Source organism: Pipistrellus hanaki, assembly GCF_964339955.1.
Source record: "Pipistrellus hanaki genome assembly, chromosome: 11".
Classification (NCBI taxonomy): Eukaryota; Metazoa; Chordata; class Mammalia; order Chiroptera; family Vespertilionidae; genus Pipistrellus; species Pipistrellus hanaki.
Genome location: NC_140513.1, coordinates 29,420,267 through 29,439,859, shown reverse-complemented (window position 1 = coordinate 29,439,859; position 19,593 = coordinate 29,420,267). Strand labels below are relative to the sequence as shown.

At 38.9% G+C, this 19,593-nt stretch overlaps 1 protein-coding gene across 7 annotated transcripts in view; it reads left to right on the top strand.

Annotated features, from left to right (window-relative positions):
• Positions 1–19,593, top strand: part of NTRK2 (neurotrophic receptor tyrosine kinase 2) — a 307,491-nt gene that overhangs the window by 171,729 nt on the left and 116,169 nt on the right. For 4 of the 7 annotated variants that reach the window (XR_014796235.1, XM_084897976.1, XM_084897978.1 and 1 more), the window contains one exon: positions 2,653–2,841. Coding sequence is in view for 6 of the 7 variants with exons in the window: in XM_084897976.1 (XP_084754102.1) it covers positions 2,653–2,841 (189 nt within the window). In the remaining variant the exon portion in view is untranslated. Of the gene's footprint in view, positions 1–2,652; positions 2,842–4,851; positions 5,375–6,550; positions 6,595–19,593 lie in introns of those variants that run through there. The other 3 variants (XM_084897980.1, XM_084897982.1, XM_084897981.1) reach the window with 2 other exon arrangements.

The window sequence follows — 19,593 nt, the reverse complement described above, 5'->3', positions numbered from 1 at the left end:
GTTGGGTGACCCCAAAGAGGGGACAGCTGCACCAGGAACAGAGTGAGGGAGCCAGCAGGAACACAAGTCAGAAACCTTAGCACAACACATTTCTATTTTCCATCTCTGGATTTAAACTCTGGGTGGTCTAGGTCTGCTAGAAAGAAAATAGTGAAACAGAGATAGTTAAGGATATTATAAAGAACTTGTCTTTATTCTTGGCAGAATTTCTGCACTTTGCTAACACTGGTGAGCTAGGCACAAGAGGAGAGCAACTGGGGAGATTGCCCTTTCTCTGAGAGTTCTGTGGCTTCTAAATTGGCTGTGTGAGGACTTGTTTGCAGAATTAAGCCAGAGTGTATTATTAAAGGCATCTCAAATGAACATCCCCTTGAGAAAATGCTTTAAAAAATTACCTATAATAGCAGTTGGCTGCCTCCTGCATAGTTTGTTTAAGATTCAGCTAGCTGGGGAATGTCCAATTGTTATCACTACATACTGTGATAATCCCCATACGAAGGGGAAAATGGATCTTGAATCGGGAGATGGATTACAACGATATTTCAGAGGGGATTTAAAAATGTATGATCCAACAGCTTTTGTTTTTAGAATTGTGGTGCTTTTGCAATAGTCAAGTTTGAGGAAAGAGGTAAAGAATGGATGGAGATGCTGAAACATGCATCCTGGAGGTTGGGTGAATATACATTCTCTTGCTATGAAAGTAGTGATTCGGACTTCCCTTTCCTTAGTATGCATTTGCCTTGACTGCCTTCCCTTTGTCTTTCTTCATATCCTTTCCTTCCTATCTTCCTCCTGGCTTATGCTAGTCTGTGGGACCCTGAACCCAGTTAGTTTGCTGCAAAAACACCTCAAAAATATATTAGAGGCCTGGTGCACAGATTCATGCACTGGTGGAGTCTCTTGACCTAGCCTGCACCCTCTCACAATCCAGGACCCCTTGGGGGATGTCTGAGAGCTAGTTTTGGCTCAATCCCTGCAGACCAGGCCGAGGGGACCCTTCCCCAGCCCCATGCATAAATCCATCCACTGGGCGTCTAGTATGCATACAAGATCTTTGGTTAATCTTTTCCTGCCCTTCCTACTCCCTCCTTCTCTCTGAGATTCATTGGTCTGTTCCATGTTTTCGTACCTATAGTTTTCTCTCCTGTGTTGAACATCTACTCCTTGGTGGTCAGTGCACGTCATAGCTACTGGCCAATCGGCCAGTTGTCCAGTCGCTTAGACTATATATATAGTCTAAGCTTTGTCTACTTTTCATGTACGGATGTCTACTATGAGCCACTGATATCTTAATTGTTTTGAAGCTTTCATATAGACCTTTATCTTTGTGAATCTATTTTTGTTTGAATCTAAACACTATGGGTTTAATAGTCAATGGATTAATGTTTTAGACAAGATACAGTAGATTGTATTTATGGACATATACGTTGTGAGACTGGGCTAGAAAGTTAAAGTGTTATATGAAAAAATGTTATGGTTATTGCTTTAGTATAAAGACATCCATGGAATGACTCTATAAATAAATAATATTATGACTAAAGGCAGGGAGCCATTATTTTGTAGGCAAATATGATGCAGCTATAGACAGAACATACAGAGAGAGGAACAAAGTAACAGGACAGTTCAATGTAATTCTAGTCCACAAGTTGTGACTTCATTTAGTAAAACCTATAAGCAATTCATACTTCTGACACACATTTAAATTTATAGCGCATGTTCATATCAGTAGTCCCATAAAATAGCAAGCAAGCATCATTTTGCACATGTTACCAATGTAAGTGGTTGCAGAGGTACAAAGAAAGTAAGTAACTTGTCCAAAGAGTGGAGAAAGGAACTCAGATCTTTGAGCTCCTCGTACATATTTCAGTACACTGTGAAACAAGGATCTTAAATTGATGCGGAGGGTTTCAGTGAGCCAGTGTTCTAAAGATGGATGTTCAGAGAACAGAGGAAAGCTGCATATTAAATTACAGAAGAAGGAAGTCCAGAACTCTGAACACTCATATGTTGTTGGTGGGAATATAAAATAGTGCAGCCACTTTGGAAAAACAGTTTGGCAGTTCCTCAAAAAGTTAAACAGAGAGCCACCATATGACCCAGCAAGTCCCCCTAAGAGAAATGAAAATATATGTCTATACAAATCTTATATATGAATGCTCATAGCAGCATTATTCACAATAGCCTCAAAGTTAAAACAACCCTAAGTGTCTGTCTATTGGTGAATGGAACAACAAAATGTGACATATCCATACAATAAAATATTATTTGGCAACCAAAAAGGAATATAATAATGACACATGCTACAAGTGAATGAACCTTAAAAACATTATGCTAAGTAAAAAGAAAATGTGTCCTAAAAGATCACACATTATGATTTCATTTACATGAAATTTTCAGAATAGGTAAGTTCACAGAGATAGAAAGTAAGTTTATGGATGTCTGGGGCTGGAAGTGGAGCGAATGGGGAATGACAGCTATTTGGAATGATGAAAATGTCCTAAAATTAGGTTGTAGTGGTAGTTGCAACACTCTTTGAATATATTAAAACCTACTGAAGTGTACATTTTAAATGGGTGAATTTTATGTATGTGAGTTACCACTCAACAAAAGCATTAAAAATTATAAGAGAATGTGTATTTTTTCCAACTCCAGGCCCGGCTTCAGTTATCAGCAATGATGATGATTCTGCTAGCCCACTCCACCACATCTCCAATGGGAGTAATACTCCATCATCTTCAGAGGGCGGCCCTGATGCTGTCATTATTGGAATGACCAAGATCCCTGTTATTGAAAATCCCCAGTACTTTGGCATCACCAACAGTCAGCTCAAGCCAGACACATGTAAGTACAGCTGTTTATACTTACTGGCCCATTTGTTGCATAGTTGTATCTATAAGCATGTTTATCAGAATTCTTGACAAGGATGGCTTGGGGGAGGAAGGCTGTGAAATGTCTGAGTATTCTTGGGGCTTTGGGACCACAGATTAGAGTTTTTAGTTTGTTTCTTATGGAATTCTCAGGGTGTGTCTTCTGCTGGGCTTGGAAATATGGGAAATTTCTGGCTTCTCTTGGGATCCATTTTCAAAAACCATTTGTCAAAATGAAGTTGGAATGAAGGCATGCTTATCTTGAAAAAGAGAAATAAGCCAGAAGTATCATTAGAATGAACATATATCAGGCAATTGATAGGATTTAAATTTGGTTTATTGAAAATCATTAAAATATACCTTATAGGTCATCACGAGAAGCTATGTTGCACACAGGTGGTATCAATTCTGGTAGTTCTATATTATTTGTTCAGTCTTAGTTCTCAGCATGAAGCCTCTTGTGATGTCATGATGGCAAAAAGACATGTTAAATACTTTGACATATTTTTTAAGAACCAAATGAACCCAAAAGCCTCTATTGAAAGCTTACAGGTTTCTTTCTTCCTGAGACTCTTACTCTATTTTTTAAGACATTGCCCAAATATAAAAAATGGAGCACAGACTTAAGGACAGCAAAGAATAAAATCACAAGGAACAAACAGGTCTTATGCCATTGGAACTCCAGACCTTCCTTTACACATGAATAAGGGGATATGAAGGTAGAATATTAAGTGGCCCAGGTTCCAGGAGTTCCCTGGCACTGAATAATTGGTATATTCTATTTGAATGTTCTCACCCCACCTTACATGCTTTTATCCTGAGAGATAAGGTGGGACTCTTTGAAGGTTAGTATTTACACTGAGACTATCATAGAATAAGGAGGCTTAACAATGAGTATCAGATCTGTTCACATATGGGAAACAACTATTATTGCCACCTATTTACTCAAATTTATCCAAGGTACGTTTAACAGTAGATTTGAGTTTAATTGTTAAGAAGAACAGAATTATAAGCTTGTAAATACATGAAATTGGATCTCACCATAGATTTCAGTTGAATATGTAATATGACAAGATAAATATAATTGCAGATGTGAAGAATATTGAGCTTCTTGAAATAAAAGGTATTAAGTTAAATCAAGGTATTTCTAATTCTAACATTGTCATTATGGTATGAACAAGATGTGTGGAGGTATTGCTTAAAAATGTGCATTTTTTTTCAGATAATTATCCTCCTAAAGGTCCTTGAAACACCCTGCATGCATTGCAGTCAAATGTTGACTAAGGCAAAGCAGGATATTATGGTGGCAGAATGTGTCATCATTTTGTTTGTTTTCCCTAGGAACAGCTTACTTTGACAGTCCTGTCACCATCAATATCAGGCTGTATAATATACTTCAGTTAGCCTAAGGCTATATTATAATTGAGGTTGACTAAAATCAACCTGTTCCAAAAGTTTGCTCTCCTTTTGTGGATAGTGGAAAAATGAAATAGATCAAGTTGAATAATCAAGTATTTAGCATCAGCTCAATAAGCCCAATTAGAGAAAATTAACAAATGAGCAAGCAAAGAAATAAACAAACGAACTAATGAGATCTTATAGAAGAAAGTAGACTAGATGGCTGCTGGGTCTATAGTTCTATCTAGAAGTGCTTTCTTATCCTAGAAATCCACAAGAAAGTTTCCAAAGGTCATTTCTTTAATCTAGGGTCCATGGAAATTTTTGCAAAGGTTTAGAGCTAGACATTTTTATTATTTTGGAGGAGTCTTGGTTTTGTGGTTTAGCCACTGTACACCACCTGCATTTAGAAGAGAGTTGAGGAAACCCATAGTCTCTCCTTAGCTTCTGTTCTCTACCAGTGGGATCCAGACCATTGATTCTCAATTTGATGGTTCATTCTTTGGAAAATCTTTCCAGACCCTTCACCCAGCTATCCTTATTCAGCTCAGTATTTCCAGTCACTCAGAACTTTTTTTCCCTCTAGGCTTCAAGCCATACACTATTTCATGATTTGAAGAACACTTAAAATCATACATCTTCTATGAATAATTTTTCAAAGAAATGGGAATGAAGAAGCAATTTACTTCTCTCCTTATCTTCAACCTTTTTAAAAAGTCACTCTTTACCCCATATATTTTTTAGCTTTATCTTCAATGTTTCTGTTACATTTTGTTAAGAGTATAACCACTCTCATGTATGTGTTTCTGTAATCTTATTTATATTAGATTGTAAGCTCCTCGAGAGCAGAAACAATATCTTGAATTATTCCATCATATCATGGGACATGATACAATTTTGATGTTGGCCAAATGTTGACCAGATGTGGATATATATTACTGAAATATTATTTACTAACAGACTTGTAACAAGTAAAGATGACCCATAGCCTTTTCATTGGTTCTATTCCTATTACACTTGCCTACCTAATAGTTTACTTGTTAGACATGTTTTTAATAATATATTATCCAAGTTAAGCAGATTTAGATAACAATTTTAGCAGGAATAATCTTTTAACAAAACAAAAAAAACCATGATTTTTGAACATCCTAATAGCAGTCATCCAGAAATTGAAATATTTTAAAATGCATAGATCTGCTATACAGAGCGATCTGTTACTCTCTAGGCCCATACAATTTTGGGAGATTAGCATTCAATTACGTGATTCCCATAAAACATTTTTATACCTAACTTGTAAAAAAAAAAAAAAAACTTTGAAGAAGGGATCTTACAAGAAGTTTGTTAGGTTTAAGTCAGCATATTTACTTCTCTTTCCTAAATCTACCTGCTACCTAAAGATCTTGGCTTTCAAATACACGTGTGATCTTACAAAGAAAGAGTGGTCCCAATCTTACTTTACTGGATTGTAATAATCCAATGTAAAAGGTGAATTTCAATTCATTAAATATATATTAGCTATCCGTAATACTCCTACAATGCCAGGAACTGAAGATTTGGTGGTAATAATGAAATGTTCCCTGCCTTCAGTGAATCTTGTTAAGGAGGCCTATGGTTAAACATTTCATCATATAATTACAATGCACTATAATAGAATAACGTAGAGCTAGGGTCCTAAACTCCAATTACCTACAAGATTATGCAGGTCAATATGAGAAACAAGCAAGATCAGAAAGATGGTATGGCACTGTGAAGGCTGTGCTTAAACATGACCTGATATTACCAGATGCTCAAATTTTCCAGTGAGAACAGGCACTTATTAAAATATTTTATTGTGAATTTCCCCAAATTTAAAACACTGGGTGAGAACAATAAATAACACCAGTTTGAGTCAGACTTGACCCATAATCCACCACTTGTCTGTGACCCCTGAGTTAGACCATAAAGATCATTTAATACAAATACTTTATTTTACAGATGATGCTCAGAAGTCACTTTTACAAAATTACTCAGCCTCCATACTTATGTAATTTTGCTTTAAAAAAATGAACAAGAACAAAAACAAAATATCCCCCTCAAAACCAGACTGCCTTAAATGATATGTGAGATCATTTAAGTGAAGAATGTTAATAAATTGCATCCCCCAAAGTACTTTTTTACTACCAGGAGCTATGCCAGGCTTTCATTTACCAAGTCTAGAGATGGTTTGCAGGGTTTTAGAGCAATCTGAACAGGGCTGAACTGCTCCTGAGCACTTTCCAATAGCAAGTCTGTCTACTTTATTGCAGGGCCCAGAGGTTCCCCCAAGACCGCCTGATAATAATTTGGTATTTGGAGGCTCCTGTGTCACTGCAGGAACTAAAGGAGGCTAAATCCATGCCTGATGGAGGAGAAGAGTTCTATGATTATCTGCAGATTCTGGCCAGAAAACATCTTGACGTCACTCCTTAGCTTCCATACCCTAGCCAAGGAAGAAGTTACCTTCCAAAGAGAAAGCAGTGTGCTCTAATGATTAAGCCCTCAAAGTGCTATGCCACTTTAACTATAGACCCATCTCCTCGATCAATCAGGATGGCAAGATGGAGCTGAGGAGCTCAGCAACATCAAGTCTGGAGTTGGTCTTTAATTCAACTAGTCTGTATAGACGTGTCTGAAAGCCACATCATCTGAAAGCACGGGTGGTTTCCCAGTAGGATTTACAAACTTGGCTTTAGTGCAGCTGTGCTGCTATCATTTCCTTGACTGCTAAGAAGATTTTTGCTAGGCAGGATACAAAGGGAGCTGAAAAAAATAATGAAATGGTGAAATAAAAACAAACAAACAAACAAACAAAAAAACCACTAGCCAGCAAAACCCCAAGTCATCAATCTTGGGTTCTCTTGAAGAATGGAAATGTGTTATAGCTTCCCCTGCAGGAAAATCAAATGCCATAGACTATTGGTATTCCTAAAATTGTGTCTTTCCTAGAGCAGCCTTGTAAATTAGTTAGGGTCCTAGGCCTAGGGCCTAAATTAAATGAGAATTGTCCCTAAACATGTACTGTGTGTATTCACACAGAGCATGCCCTCTATGTATGTAGGGCTAGTAACTCCTTGTGACAGATGCATATAAAGAATTCTGACATTTGTTCCTTTTGGTCCCATTTCCAATGAAATAGATCTTTATTGATTTCCTACAGAATGTGCCATATTTTTCCAGGTATTATAGTATGTGTGTGTGTGTGTGTGTGTGTGTGTGTGCACGCACGCGCTCGTGCGCTTTCGCATGTGTGTTTTCCTATTGGTTATATGCTTACTAGGCAATTATGTAGATAAGCACAGACTCATAGACCAGCTAAGAATAAGGAAGTAAAAGGTTATAAAAGCAGGGAGTATTTTAACAGAAGCTGAAAAGATCACATGTGGCACCCTCCTCTCCCCTTAATGTCATATCCACACCATCATTGTGTTACCAACAAAGAGAGGGAAAGGAGGTGATATTTTTCACAGAACCGCAAAGATTTGAACACATTTGCAATGCTATTTTGAGTACCCAGGAAAAAAAAATTTTTACTTATGTCCAGGACTTCAGGAGCTCATTAGATCAAAGGATAAGGACACAGAGTTACCTGAAGTTATCTTCAAACTTGAATACAATCTGTGTCCATGATCCATTTTGATTTAAAAACAGGTAGAAACCATTGCTTTAACACTTATCTCTGTCCTTTACCTCTTAATTTTGTCTTTCAAAAATACATGTTCTTCTAAGCATTTAATTGGCCAAATATAGCTGGTTTGGGAACTGTTTATATCCTTTTGAAGGGCATGGCCTACACTTTAAAAACAAGCTAAGTCCATTGTGCCCAGCGTGTTATGACAGAGAGAACACAGTTATTTTAGGATCCTTAGAAATTGCTTCGTTTATGGCACACTGGGTTGGCAATTCACCCCTTGGGGGTCTTCATGGCACATTGCCTGGATTCTGTAGGTCCCAGTTCAATTCTCTCTCCCTCTTGATACTATAGTCCCCCATCGGTAGCTATAACAGCTTGATATTATATTCTCTTTTCAACTCCAGAGGAGCTAGTAAGAAGCTATCAAATAATGCTTTAAAAAGCAACTTGAGTTCCCTAGAAGAAAGGAAATGAATACATGCTGCATAATTACATTTACAATGTAAGCCATGTTATAAACTCCACTGAGGTGAAGATTTGTAGCAAACCAGTTTCAAGCACATTTACAACAGATAAAATAAGAATCATCATTTTATTAGCATTTGACCACTGGGTGATATTATTCTTATCAAAAAAGCAATACCACCTGATTATAGGATGCCTAGATGCCTAGAGAAAATATTTCTATCTTATAGGTAACAGCTGAAAAGGAAAAAACAATTATGGATTAAGGTCAAGGAAGCACTTGTAGTGATAGTCTGAAAACTGTTTTACTTCCACATCATCAGCCAGCCAAGATAGAATTATGCAGCCCTCTCACATCAAACATTTCAATCCAATTTCACCAAGTCATCAGAGCTATGCTGGAAGCACGCCAGCAGATGCAGGATCCTAATGCATGTGTTCTGGAGGTTTCCCAAGGCCCAGCTCAACTAGAGAATAGGTACCAGCAGGGTAAATCCAATCAAGATCCCCCGCCCCCCATCCCCGTTTTGGTTTCCAGTTGGCCACTCTTGCATGTGCCAGCAGATTGTGGACCAGGGCCAGCTCAGCAAATACAAACGCAGAAGAGCTTCTTGTGTTGGGAAGAAGCTCCTGCTACCCAGATGCTTTGAGCACTGAGTGCTCCCTATGGCTAAGTCAAGATGGCATCATGGGAGTTTTCTTTGGATGTGACACTCAATCCTTGAAAGGGGCTTTTATACGGGATGCAGATTTTCTCCTTGCAAAGTTCAAGTTTTCTCTGTCTTCACTGATTCTGCCAGCTGAGAGGGTAGCCCACCACGGTTGGGCTTCTCAGGTGACTCATCATGCCAGCTCTCCTTACGAAGGCACAGTCTTGCTGCCCTTGATCCTCACTGATATTATAGTCTTTTGTTTGTTTGTCTGAGTGTTCTTTTCCTTTTAGTTGTTACTTCTCTTGAAATGCAGGTTAAGACAAATTTGCTCCATACTAGGGCCAGGAAAAAACGGGTGAACTACTTCTTAGCCACGCACTGATAGCCACGTACAATGGCCATCTGGCTCCTCAAGTTTAGTCCCTAAATGGGAGCAAGAGCTGCCTCCTGAGGGGAGCCCACAGGTTGCTGAGTACACACTGCCCTCTGGTGAGCCTGCTCCCTTTTGCTTAGAGAGTTTCCTGTTTCTGATTGCCTGACCTCCTCAGGGAAGGGAAAAGTAAAAGGCAATATCTGTGGCCTATAGGAAAAAGGGAATGCCAGTAGCCCAGTGACCACCAGGACTGAGGAGGTTTATAGGAAACTTTCAGTTTTAAACCAGGACAGTGGCTTGGTCACCGACCTGATGGCTTTAGCCAATAAAACAGAATTAAATGCCTTCAGAAGCCCTAAAATGAGAAACATTAAGAAGATGTAAGAAACAAAGATTCTGGCAGCTAGAGATAACTGCTGATATCATTTGGATATATGGCTGCCTAGTCTTACGAATGTCCTTTTAATCATCCTGTGATATGTAGTCTAACTATTTGTGCCCCAACCTTTATTTGGACTGGGCTTGGTTTATATTTCTATAGCAGTGGTTCATTTCGGGTGGATTGTGCTGGAAAATTTGTAGGAACTACAGTGAGTACATTGCTGCCAGTTTCAAATTTCACATTGGATTCATGATACATGGGTTAAAACAAAGGTGGGGGGTTGGACTGGTCATGTCAGGTCTGGTCTAGTGTGATCCTAAATCCGTATTTGCTCAGCTCCACATGATGAACATCATAGAGCAAGTGAGGCCTGTATTGTGGGCTGGGAAGACTCAGGAAATAAGAGGCTCCCTGCCCTGCCTCCACAGGCTGAGAGTTCTGGTTTAGGGTCAATACTCTTGATGACTCCAAATGTAGATTACCACTCAACTTGAAGCAGCCCATCACTTTGTGTCTCCCAGTTCTTCATCCTGGTCAGCCAACTTCTCTCATGGAGTGTGCTGGGTCTTAAGGGCCAAACTAGTTATATCTGATGTTTCCCACTATTTAGGGATGCCCTTCTTCCACCAGCATCCCTGGTGCAAGGACCTCTGGTGACTTGGAATCTCTCCTTAGACATTCAACCTTACTTAAACTTGATGGAGTTAGCGCCCAATAATCTCCAGTTTCTTCTGATATTTCGGGCACCTAGGCCTTAACTGGGTTTCTGGCAAGGGGACCTTTCACTAATACTTTCCAGAAGTATGTCCATGTTGGTATTTTGCACAATGTTACAGTAAACAATTTTTAAAAATTAGTTCATAACAGAGAGATTCCTATGATTTATAAGAGATTAGATTTATATGATTTTTGAACCAAAGGGGAGGGGAGGAATTTCAAAAAACCAATAATCTAATACCTAGTTTTTATATTATTCTTATTACTATATATGCTATGAATATACATAGACAGAAATATTTTTTTATCCTGTTGCTATTATTTAGCACATTTATTTAACCATGCCATTGACCTTTTGGGTGCATTAAAGTGGAACCCAAGCTTGTTATTAGATAATGAAGGCAATTAGACAGAGTGCCCATTATTCCTAATGTTCCAACAAAGTGGTTGATATAGAGGGGACAGGATAAAATCCTACACTATCTAATTATATCAAAAGAGCTAGCCTCCATGTTAGGGAATGTCTTTAGTACAGGAAACTACTTGATATGGCACCACTGACCAGCCACCTTACTTACTTTCCTGCAAGAGTAATGGAACTTCAGATCCATTTATACTCCCGTGCCCAATAATTATCCCCATCTGTGCTCCTGCAAAGAGTTCACTTTTGCGAGCGAGTTGGCCTTCAGTCTGTTACTACAGAATAGAGAGAAATCAATTGGCTATCCAGGGACAGAACTCACATTCTTACCTTATATCAAGAGAGTACCCCGACCAGCTGACTAACTGGGTCTCTCTCACATTGTCTCTATTCTGACCCATAAATATCAATTCCTTCATCCAACTCGTTCTGCCATCCTCCCTCTGTTTCTCTGTGTATGAAAGCTAATTCCTTCATACACAGAGAAACGGAGCTAATGATCACATTTCTCCCTAGTTCCTAGTTCCATTAGTGCTGTATACTGATACCCATAGAAGCAATTATGAATCCATATCGCTGTTTGACTCTTATCTAGTGAGGGCCATTTTCTTTTCTTTCCCAAGTGCAATTACTTATAGGGTGTTTCTTCCCTCTTATAAGCCTTTGTTTTGAGTTGATGGTAAAAATCCCTTTAGTTACATGTAAGGTTTTAGTTTTTCTTGAGCCCTACCTAGACCTTTCTCAACACTGGTTTTGAAAAGGAATGCACTCATTTTCTTAGTGAGATATTGGTGGTGGGGAGCTCTGCCCTGGATTCTCTAACTCCTGAACTTTGGGAAGGAAGCCAGTGGCCAAATACAAAGGGAATAAGCTTATCTCTCACTTCTTAAATACTGCTTCTTGTCTGGGGTGATGTGTACTCTCTCCTGTTCCCTGTATATCTCATCCTAATCCAATTAAAGTGGATGTTAGCTAGACTGGGGTCTCATAGCTAGTCCATGGGTACAGTCCTTGGCATAAACACCCCAGTGTTCTCTTAGAAGAGATCATGTTATTGCATGCCGAGCTTCTGTGTGTGGGCTGAGCTATCAGATGGGTCATTGGGTTGTGGACAAATTCCTGTAGTCCCCATATCCTCTGCTCACTTTTGAAGAAAGGGGACTTGCATGGGTGAGTGTGGATGATGTTCCCCAAGGAGACTCTTCTGAAGTTGGGCATGCACTGATCCTCGCTCACAGGTCTCCCTATTTCTCCACCGCGGGCAACAAGCAACCAGCCTCCTACCGCTGGGCCTGTCTGCTGCCTTGCAGCACTGGTCTCAGCGGTTCTGCCCTCTGATGCTGCACCATGATCTAAGGGGATGGGGGAGGGGAAGGGTCTCTGTGATGGCTACGCGTTGTTTAACGTTAATTCCCGCTCTCATATTTGATGCAAGAGAGTGGACCTACAACGTGACTTGTGTTCTTTTACTGTGCTCAGAAACTCCAGGACTTGTCCACACATATCAATGTGATCAATGGAGTTTGGAAGTCTTTATTATATGGACATGTTCATGAAAATAAGATCTGTTGTGCTGAATTTTGTGATGTAGTTGATCCTTCAGAGCCAAATGCATATACCAATAAAGATAATAGTGTCTGATCTGTGGTCTCTGTTGCCTGCTTTTATCACCGACAGTGTTGGGATCTATCTCTAAAAGCACTACAAACAAGTTTCTAGAAGTTGTCCTCATTTGTTTCCATTTAGCTCCCAAACTGCCCCTCTGGGCCCAGGCAGGGCCAGGACTAGGATAAAGCAGGTAAAGCCCTCCCTTAGGGTGCAAATTTAAAGGAGCACCAACAATATCAGAAATCAAACTAAATAATATTTTAACAAAGTATTTTAAAAGACAAAACTGTATGCAATATTAATCTGTGAAAAAAAAGAGCAAAGTTTTACCTAAAGATGGGATCTGAGAGGGCTCTATTTCTTTAAAGCCTCTATTTATTTAAACGTTTCATATTTTTCACCATAGATGCTTGCATTAATTTTATTTTTGAAAATATTGCACAAAAATATCATTCATCTCAAATACCGAATTTTGGGCGCTTCCTTAAGTTTTGTGTACAAGGCATGGACCTCACTCCCCTTATCCCAGCCAGGCCCTGGATACAGACTCCTTCTGGCCTGAATCTCGTGTAAAACTCTGGTCATTGCCAAGCACTGCTTTTTATACATTAGCTGCTGGGCTGCTAAGCCTTAGGTCTTCCCTCCCTTCCTGCATTCCTGGCCCCATTGTGCTCCTTCACCCCAGCCCTCGCCCATGAGATACATTTCCCTGGCCCCCTTTGCTAGCACCTCCAGGACTAACCATCCTGTGCTATCTACTGAACTCTGTGCAGGGACATGCACTCTCATCTTCTCACTGCATTGCATTTTTTGAAAAGTAAATCTTCAGAGGGAGGAAATGAATAAATCTCAGAGAGGGAGATTAAAAAAAAAAAGGTTAAAAAAGGCTTGAAAGGTCAGGAAACCCTCTCAGTAAATTTGAGAAATGATCTCGAAAAAAAGTTGGATAGACTTTTAAAATAGAAGTGAAATCCTTTATGTAAGTTTATTAGACATTGTTTTATTTTCCCACATTTGAAGTTTTGGTATCACATTTGCTGAATTAAAGGTCCAATACTTGAGTTTTTAAATATCCCATTTTCACTCAGCCTGTTCCTTAATATCACGAGCACCTTTTGTAATGTGTGCATTCTTCGTAATTTTTAAACAACCAATATCTGATGCTTTGTGTATGCCAGGCTCTATGCGTTCCATTTTCATATTTACAAACAAAATTCTTACTAATGCTGGGAAATGGACATCATTACTATGTTTTGTAGCTGGGAAAACTGAGGCTCGGAATGATTAGGAGGAGAAGCAGCAAACCCAAATTATACCAAACACATGGGAGCATTTTGTTCAGGCCCAGATCAGCCTCCTGGAAGACTGGGCTCTTTGTACCTTTTCAAAAAATAATATCTAGCAGTTTTCTAACTCTGCAAGGGGAATTGCAGTGTTGGTATTGCACCTTTCATGTGGGTTCATCAAGGTATGCTGAGTATATTAACCTTCCCACATGAAAGCTGGAGAACACCAGATGGCCGGCAGTGAACTTACTGTTGAATAAGAAAGGAACCAGTGGTCGGCTGACCCCAGGACTGTCTTTAATGCAAGGCTGACCCCGAGCCCAGTGGGCAGGTTGTGAGGTTTTCTCAATGGAGGTAGTGCCAGAATGCTAAATAATCATGAATAATCAACCTTATTTTTATGTATTTTTAACTCTGTTTTTTAAAATTTATTTTTCAATTACAGTGGACATGCAATATTATACTAGTTTCTGGTGTACAACATAGTAATTAGACATTTACTTTTTGCTCATTAAGATCCTGTAAAAGTCCACTCTCTCCCCACTGAACCCAGCTCGTTCTGAAAAGTTTACCTTTTTGGTTTTATTTTAGAAAATCCTATAAAAGCATTAGATACCATAGATCTCCAGGCCTTTCTTGAATGCCCTCGCTGCTCTGAGATTGTGACATCACATTTCCTAAGTGAACTTGATGTCTGTCTTTCCAAAGATGAATTCAAAGAGTGTTATGTGTTTTGGGAGCAATTTGAGGTGCACATATTTACTGAGTGTTTTTTAGGTGATAATGGAAAGGTGGAGGCACTCACAGCACCTCTCTGAGTCACCCTGTCCCAGGGAGACCAAGGGGACAAAGAGCTAATAATGCCTTCTTGTCCCCCATTCCACTAGCAACCAATTCCGATGCCAGGTGTGTGTGAACGTCATGTAGAACAGGCAAGTCACTTGTTTGGCTCACCCTTTTTGACTGAATCTTTCGCTTTCCATGCAAAGGTCCATGTTTCCAAACTGACAAATTAAAAGGGGTCAACATTCTTATAGATCTTTGGCCTTTAGGGAGTCCTTTGGAAAACATGAGTCGGCATTGATAGATGGCATTTCTCCCATGGGAAGAGCATGCATCAGGACCTTCCTAAGGTCAGGCAACATCAAGGAGCTGATATTTTAAGCACCTACTTTATCACAGGCGCATATGCTTACACAGATTCATGTATATGACCAGTACCTCATATGAGGCTTTTAATAAGTAGACTAACACGTGTTTTCCCCAAACACCATGCAACACGTCCTCACTGGGCTTGATGAATGCAGATGAATTAGAATGGTGAGGTTAGCCAAAATGAACAAATTCTTTTCTGACCGAATGTTGATTCTCTTAATTATCTTGATAACTTAGAAAAGACCAGAGTATGAATTATTCAATCACAGTCCAAAGTTCATCATGACAAATAATGATACAATCAACATGTTTTTTATCAGAGATTTCCAGGTCCCCCGACCCCCATGCATGTATTAGCACAGAGCTGCAGAGCTCAGGCAGCTCCTTGGGGTTTTTGGAGGTGTGGCCCAAGAGCAGTTTGGAGAGACTAATTACACTGAGACTTCAGAGAAAAGGGTGGGATTATTTCCAAAGAGAGCATTTGATGAGCCCTTTGCTTCCCTGGGAGTGGGGGTTGTGTGTGTTTTGGCATGTTCCTAAGTTGATTTGCCAATGTGGAAAATGTTCCCAATGAAATGAAATAAAACAAATATCTGACTAATAAGACTATCTGGAACCTGTAACAGTGAGACTCCAGGATGGGGCAGGGTAGAGGGGATCGGGATGAAATTTCAGATTAGGCTTAGCATGTGGAATCATATGTCTCCATTAGATGATAAATGTGTATAATCAGGAAGTCATGTCTTAACTTGGAATTCAGTGGCAACAGAGTTTGAATGACATTGAAAATCGCAGATGGAAATACTTACTGACAATTTTCTAAGTTCCTAATCATGGGATGTTCAATGGACAAGCAAATGCTTTGGCACCTTCCGCTCCTAAAACAGTGCCCAGGACACTGTAGGTGTACAAGAAACATGTGTGAATGACTGACTGAATGAATGGATGAATAGATGGTTGTATCTACAAGTTGTACTTGTAATATTACTGTAGCTTTGGGGAAAAATACATCTCTACTTCACTGAGCATCAGGGATGGCTAATAAGTTAAATTCCTCACTGATTGTGTTAGGAGCAGAAGTTAGGGAACGTTTCCATTGGAATTGCACACTAGTTAGCCCTAAAATCATGTCTGTTCACTGTTGAGTTTAAAGCTTTTTCTGTTTTTTGTTTTGTTTTTTTCCCTTTCAAATCTCAAGTTGTTTATATTTTGACAATTCTCCTGACTGTTTTTGTCAATTTGGTTTCAATTATGTTAATGCTTTATATTTTGTGTTACGAGGAAATACATTCTCAGGAGGCCTAATGCTTAAGTTCCAAGAGTGTCTGTATGGAGAAGTCACTAGAGTCACACTGCCTAGGTTCAAATCCTAGTTCTCTACCTGTTAGCTACATGTCCTTGGACAAGTTGCTTAATTTTTTTTGTGTGTCTTAGTTTCTTCAGCTTTGAGATTTGAGAACAATAATACCTATTATGTAGAGCTATTACACAAATTAAATGAGATAAATGTGTTAAGCACACTGTACAGTGGTTGGCATGTATTGACTACATAAAAATATTTATTATTATTATTGTGTTAGAGATTAATTAAATCCTAGTTGATAGCATTCATGAATCAAGTTCTTAGCTTTCTAAGGCAGCTTGTATTTCTAGATTTGCAAGCAAAAAATAGGGAAAGGGAGGTGGTCTAGGCCTTGGTTCATAGAAAACTTTCTTTATATATATACATATATAATGGATTTCAGAGAGGAAAGGAGAGGGAGAGACAGAAACATCAATAATGAGAGAGAATCATCGATCAGCTGCCTCCTGCACATCCCACACTGGAGATTGAGCCCTCAACCTGGGCATGTGCCCTGAACAGGAATCAAACCATGACCTTCTGGTTCATAGGTCAATGCTCAACCATTTAGCCACACCAGCTGGGCCAAACTTTGTTATTAGTCCCACAAAGGAGCAATCTGACACACCTAAAAGGGCTGTTCCAGAAATCTCCCTGCCTCTTACCAAGAACCTTCTGCTTTTCTTTGTGAGACAAAGGCTCCCAATCATCTTCCCAAGCAGCCCCTTTTTGACCCCTGAGCCTCAACTCTCTCAGTGGCTGCTCCTGACAGTCCCCACAATTAAACTCTGTTGTACAATAGTTTCCTCAGAATTGTTCATCTTTCCACTGTCACATCCCTGCTCTTTACAGTCTCCCTCTTGAAGCCTCTATATGCCTATCTTGTTGCAAATTCTTCTCCATACATACACTCTTGAAACTTAAGCATTTGGCCTCCTGAGAATGTATTCCCTCAACATAACTAGATATGTTTATGAATTGAGGTTGCCCAATGTACTAACATTATACCTGACACAAAACAACTAAATAGCATGTGAGAGGAATCTGCTTCTTTTTTCACAAACACTTCAATAAAGTTATGAAAATGCAAAAACTCTGAAACTACTATTTGAAGAGGAAAAGATCAGAGAGTGTTTTGGCAAATTTTGAAATCCACCTAACCAACAAAAACCAGAAATGCCCAAACTGGGTCAGATTAGGCTCAAAACTTCTGGTCATTTTATAGCAAAATGATTAGGAACTACGGTTGCCTCAAAAGTTTACTTTAAAAAGTCGAGTTCACTAACTCAGTTAATTTTCTTTAGAGAAAATGTAATATTACATTACAAAATGGTGATAATGATAATTTCTTTATAACTTAATATTCATAGTTTAAAGAATTATTGAGATATTATTACATCCCCTTCCACAAATTCATAAATTTTTTGGAATTTCGTCTTATGAGATTCAATCTATACAAAATAATGTAAGAAGAGAGTATGGGATTTAAGGAGAAAAATGATTGAATCACCAGATTGAATCACCATGCCCCAATAAAAAGTGTTCAAATTGCATTTCACTACATAATGAAGTCTGCTTCAACTTACTTTGACATAAATAAGATTGGGTAAGAGAAACCAGAAGTAAATGAAATAAATTAATAAAACTATCAGAGCTGCTTCAATTTCATCTCCCGGACAGTGTCTGCTTATTTGTATAATAAAATCTGTTTTTATGAATTAAAACTCTGGTGTACCACTTGGTTGAAACCAAACATTTAAGGAAGAATTAGTATATGTGGGGGCCTGATTAGGGTGCCTTCTAGTTTCACCAATATCAATAATCCCTTTGAAAAATGAAACTTGAAACCTAGAAGATCAAGGTTCAACTTTACACTACACTTAAAAACAGCTCTGGTGGGGGTTGGTGGCATTTGCAGGGGTGGCAGGAATTGAGAAGAAAAAAAAGAGAAAAAACTCATGAACATGGACAACAGTGTGGTGATTGTGGGGATGCGGGAGGGGATGTGGAGGTGGAAGAGGATATAAGGGATGTAAATGGTGATGGAAATAAAATAAAATGAAATAAAAAAGGAATAAATTATGCTACTTAAAAATGAGTTTGGAAATACAGGCATGCCTTCAATATCAATGATTAGCTGTTCTTCATATTTTCCTAACTGTACACATTTACTGAACATGAGGAATTCCCCCCCCCCCCGCCGCCTTTTGTCTACATAGAGGCTGTGTCTCCATCGGCATAATATATTGCAGTGTTTGTGAGTCTTTGTGCAAAATTGAATATGCATTTCTGCTGCCACTTGTTGGGAGTTCATTATCTTGCAGTACAACCACTGGGAAAAATATAATTTTCAGTGTTTAATAGAACTGTGGTCTTCTCATAATGCTTATGATGCTTGGGCAATTTGTTAGGCACAATTTATCACAGATGTTTAACACTAATTAGTGCATAGTGCCAGGAAGGGTGATTTTAAATATTTCCTTTATTTAATATATTTCAGGGCAAACAAGTACCTTGCAACTGCACTATTGTTTGCATTTCTCAGAATTGAGGTGTATTCTCCAAATGCTAAACTAAAAAAATAAAGCCTGAGCTAAAGATGCAATGAGTAAAATACATACTGAACGTGGCCCAGAGGCCAGGAAATTGATGGGGGAAAGCCTGTCTTCTTGTGTCTCAGGTAGCCCAGGACAGTCGAAAGAAGTAATGCATTGACTGGTCTGCAGTGTATGTCTCCTGAACTAACTAGTAATTTATAACTCTCTGGTGTAGAGATGATCACTGAGGCCCCTTCAACATACTCAATTCCAAAATCTGTGACCTAATTAAGCCTCATTTATCAAAAAAGTATTTAGCATCTTATAGATGGTTTTACTACCTGGGAACCTGAAAGACCAGAAGCCTGCTTTCTGATGATCCCTTGAAAATGAGGTTCAAGTAACAAATCACTGAGAGGGAATCGAATTCTAAGTAGCGAGGTTGAGACACTGAAACATGATCCCCCACTATTAAACAGCTTCTTGAAAAATGGCTATTGCACACTCACAATTTCAGCAGCCCTCAATCTTTATATGAAAGACATGATTTAAATGCGAACCACATTTGGTGTTCTTTGTGCTGTAATAAATGGAGTACGTGAAATGAACTTGTAGTAGAAGTTATCTTTTCTTTGTTTTGTCTTTTGCTTCTCATAATCCCAAGAAGCGTTAGTCAAGCACATGTGAATGCCTTGAGCTAAAACAATGAACAGAGGTAGCTTGGGCAACTTCAGAAGGAA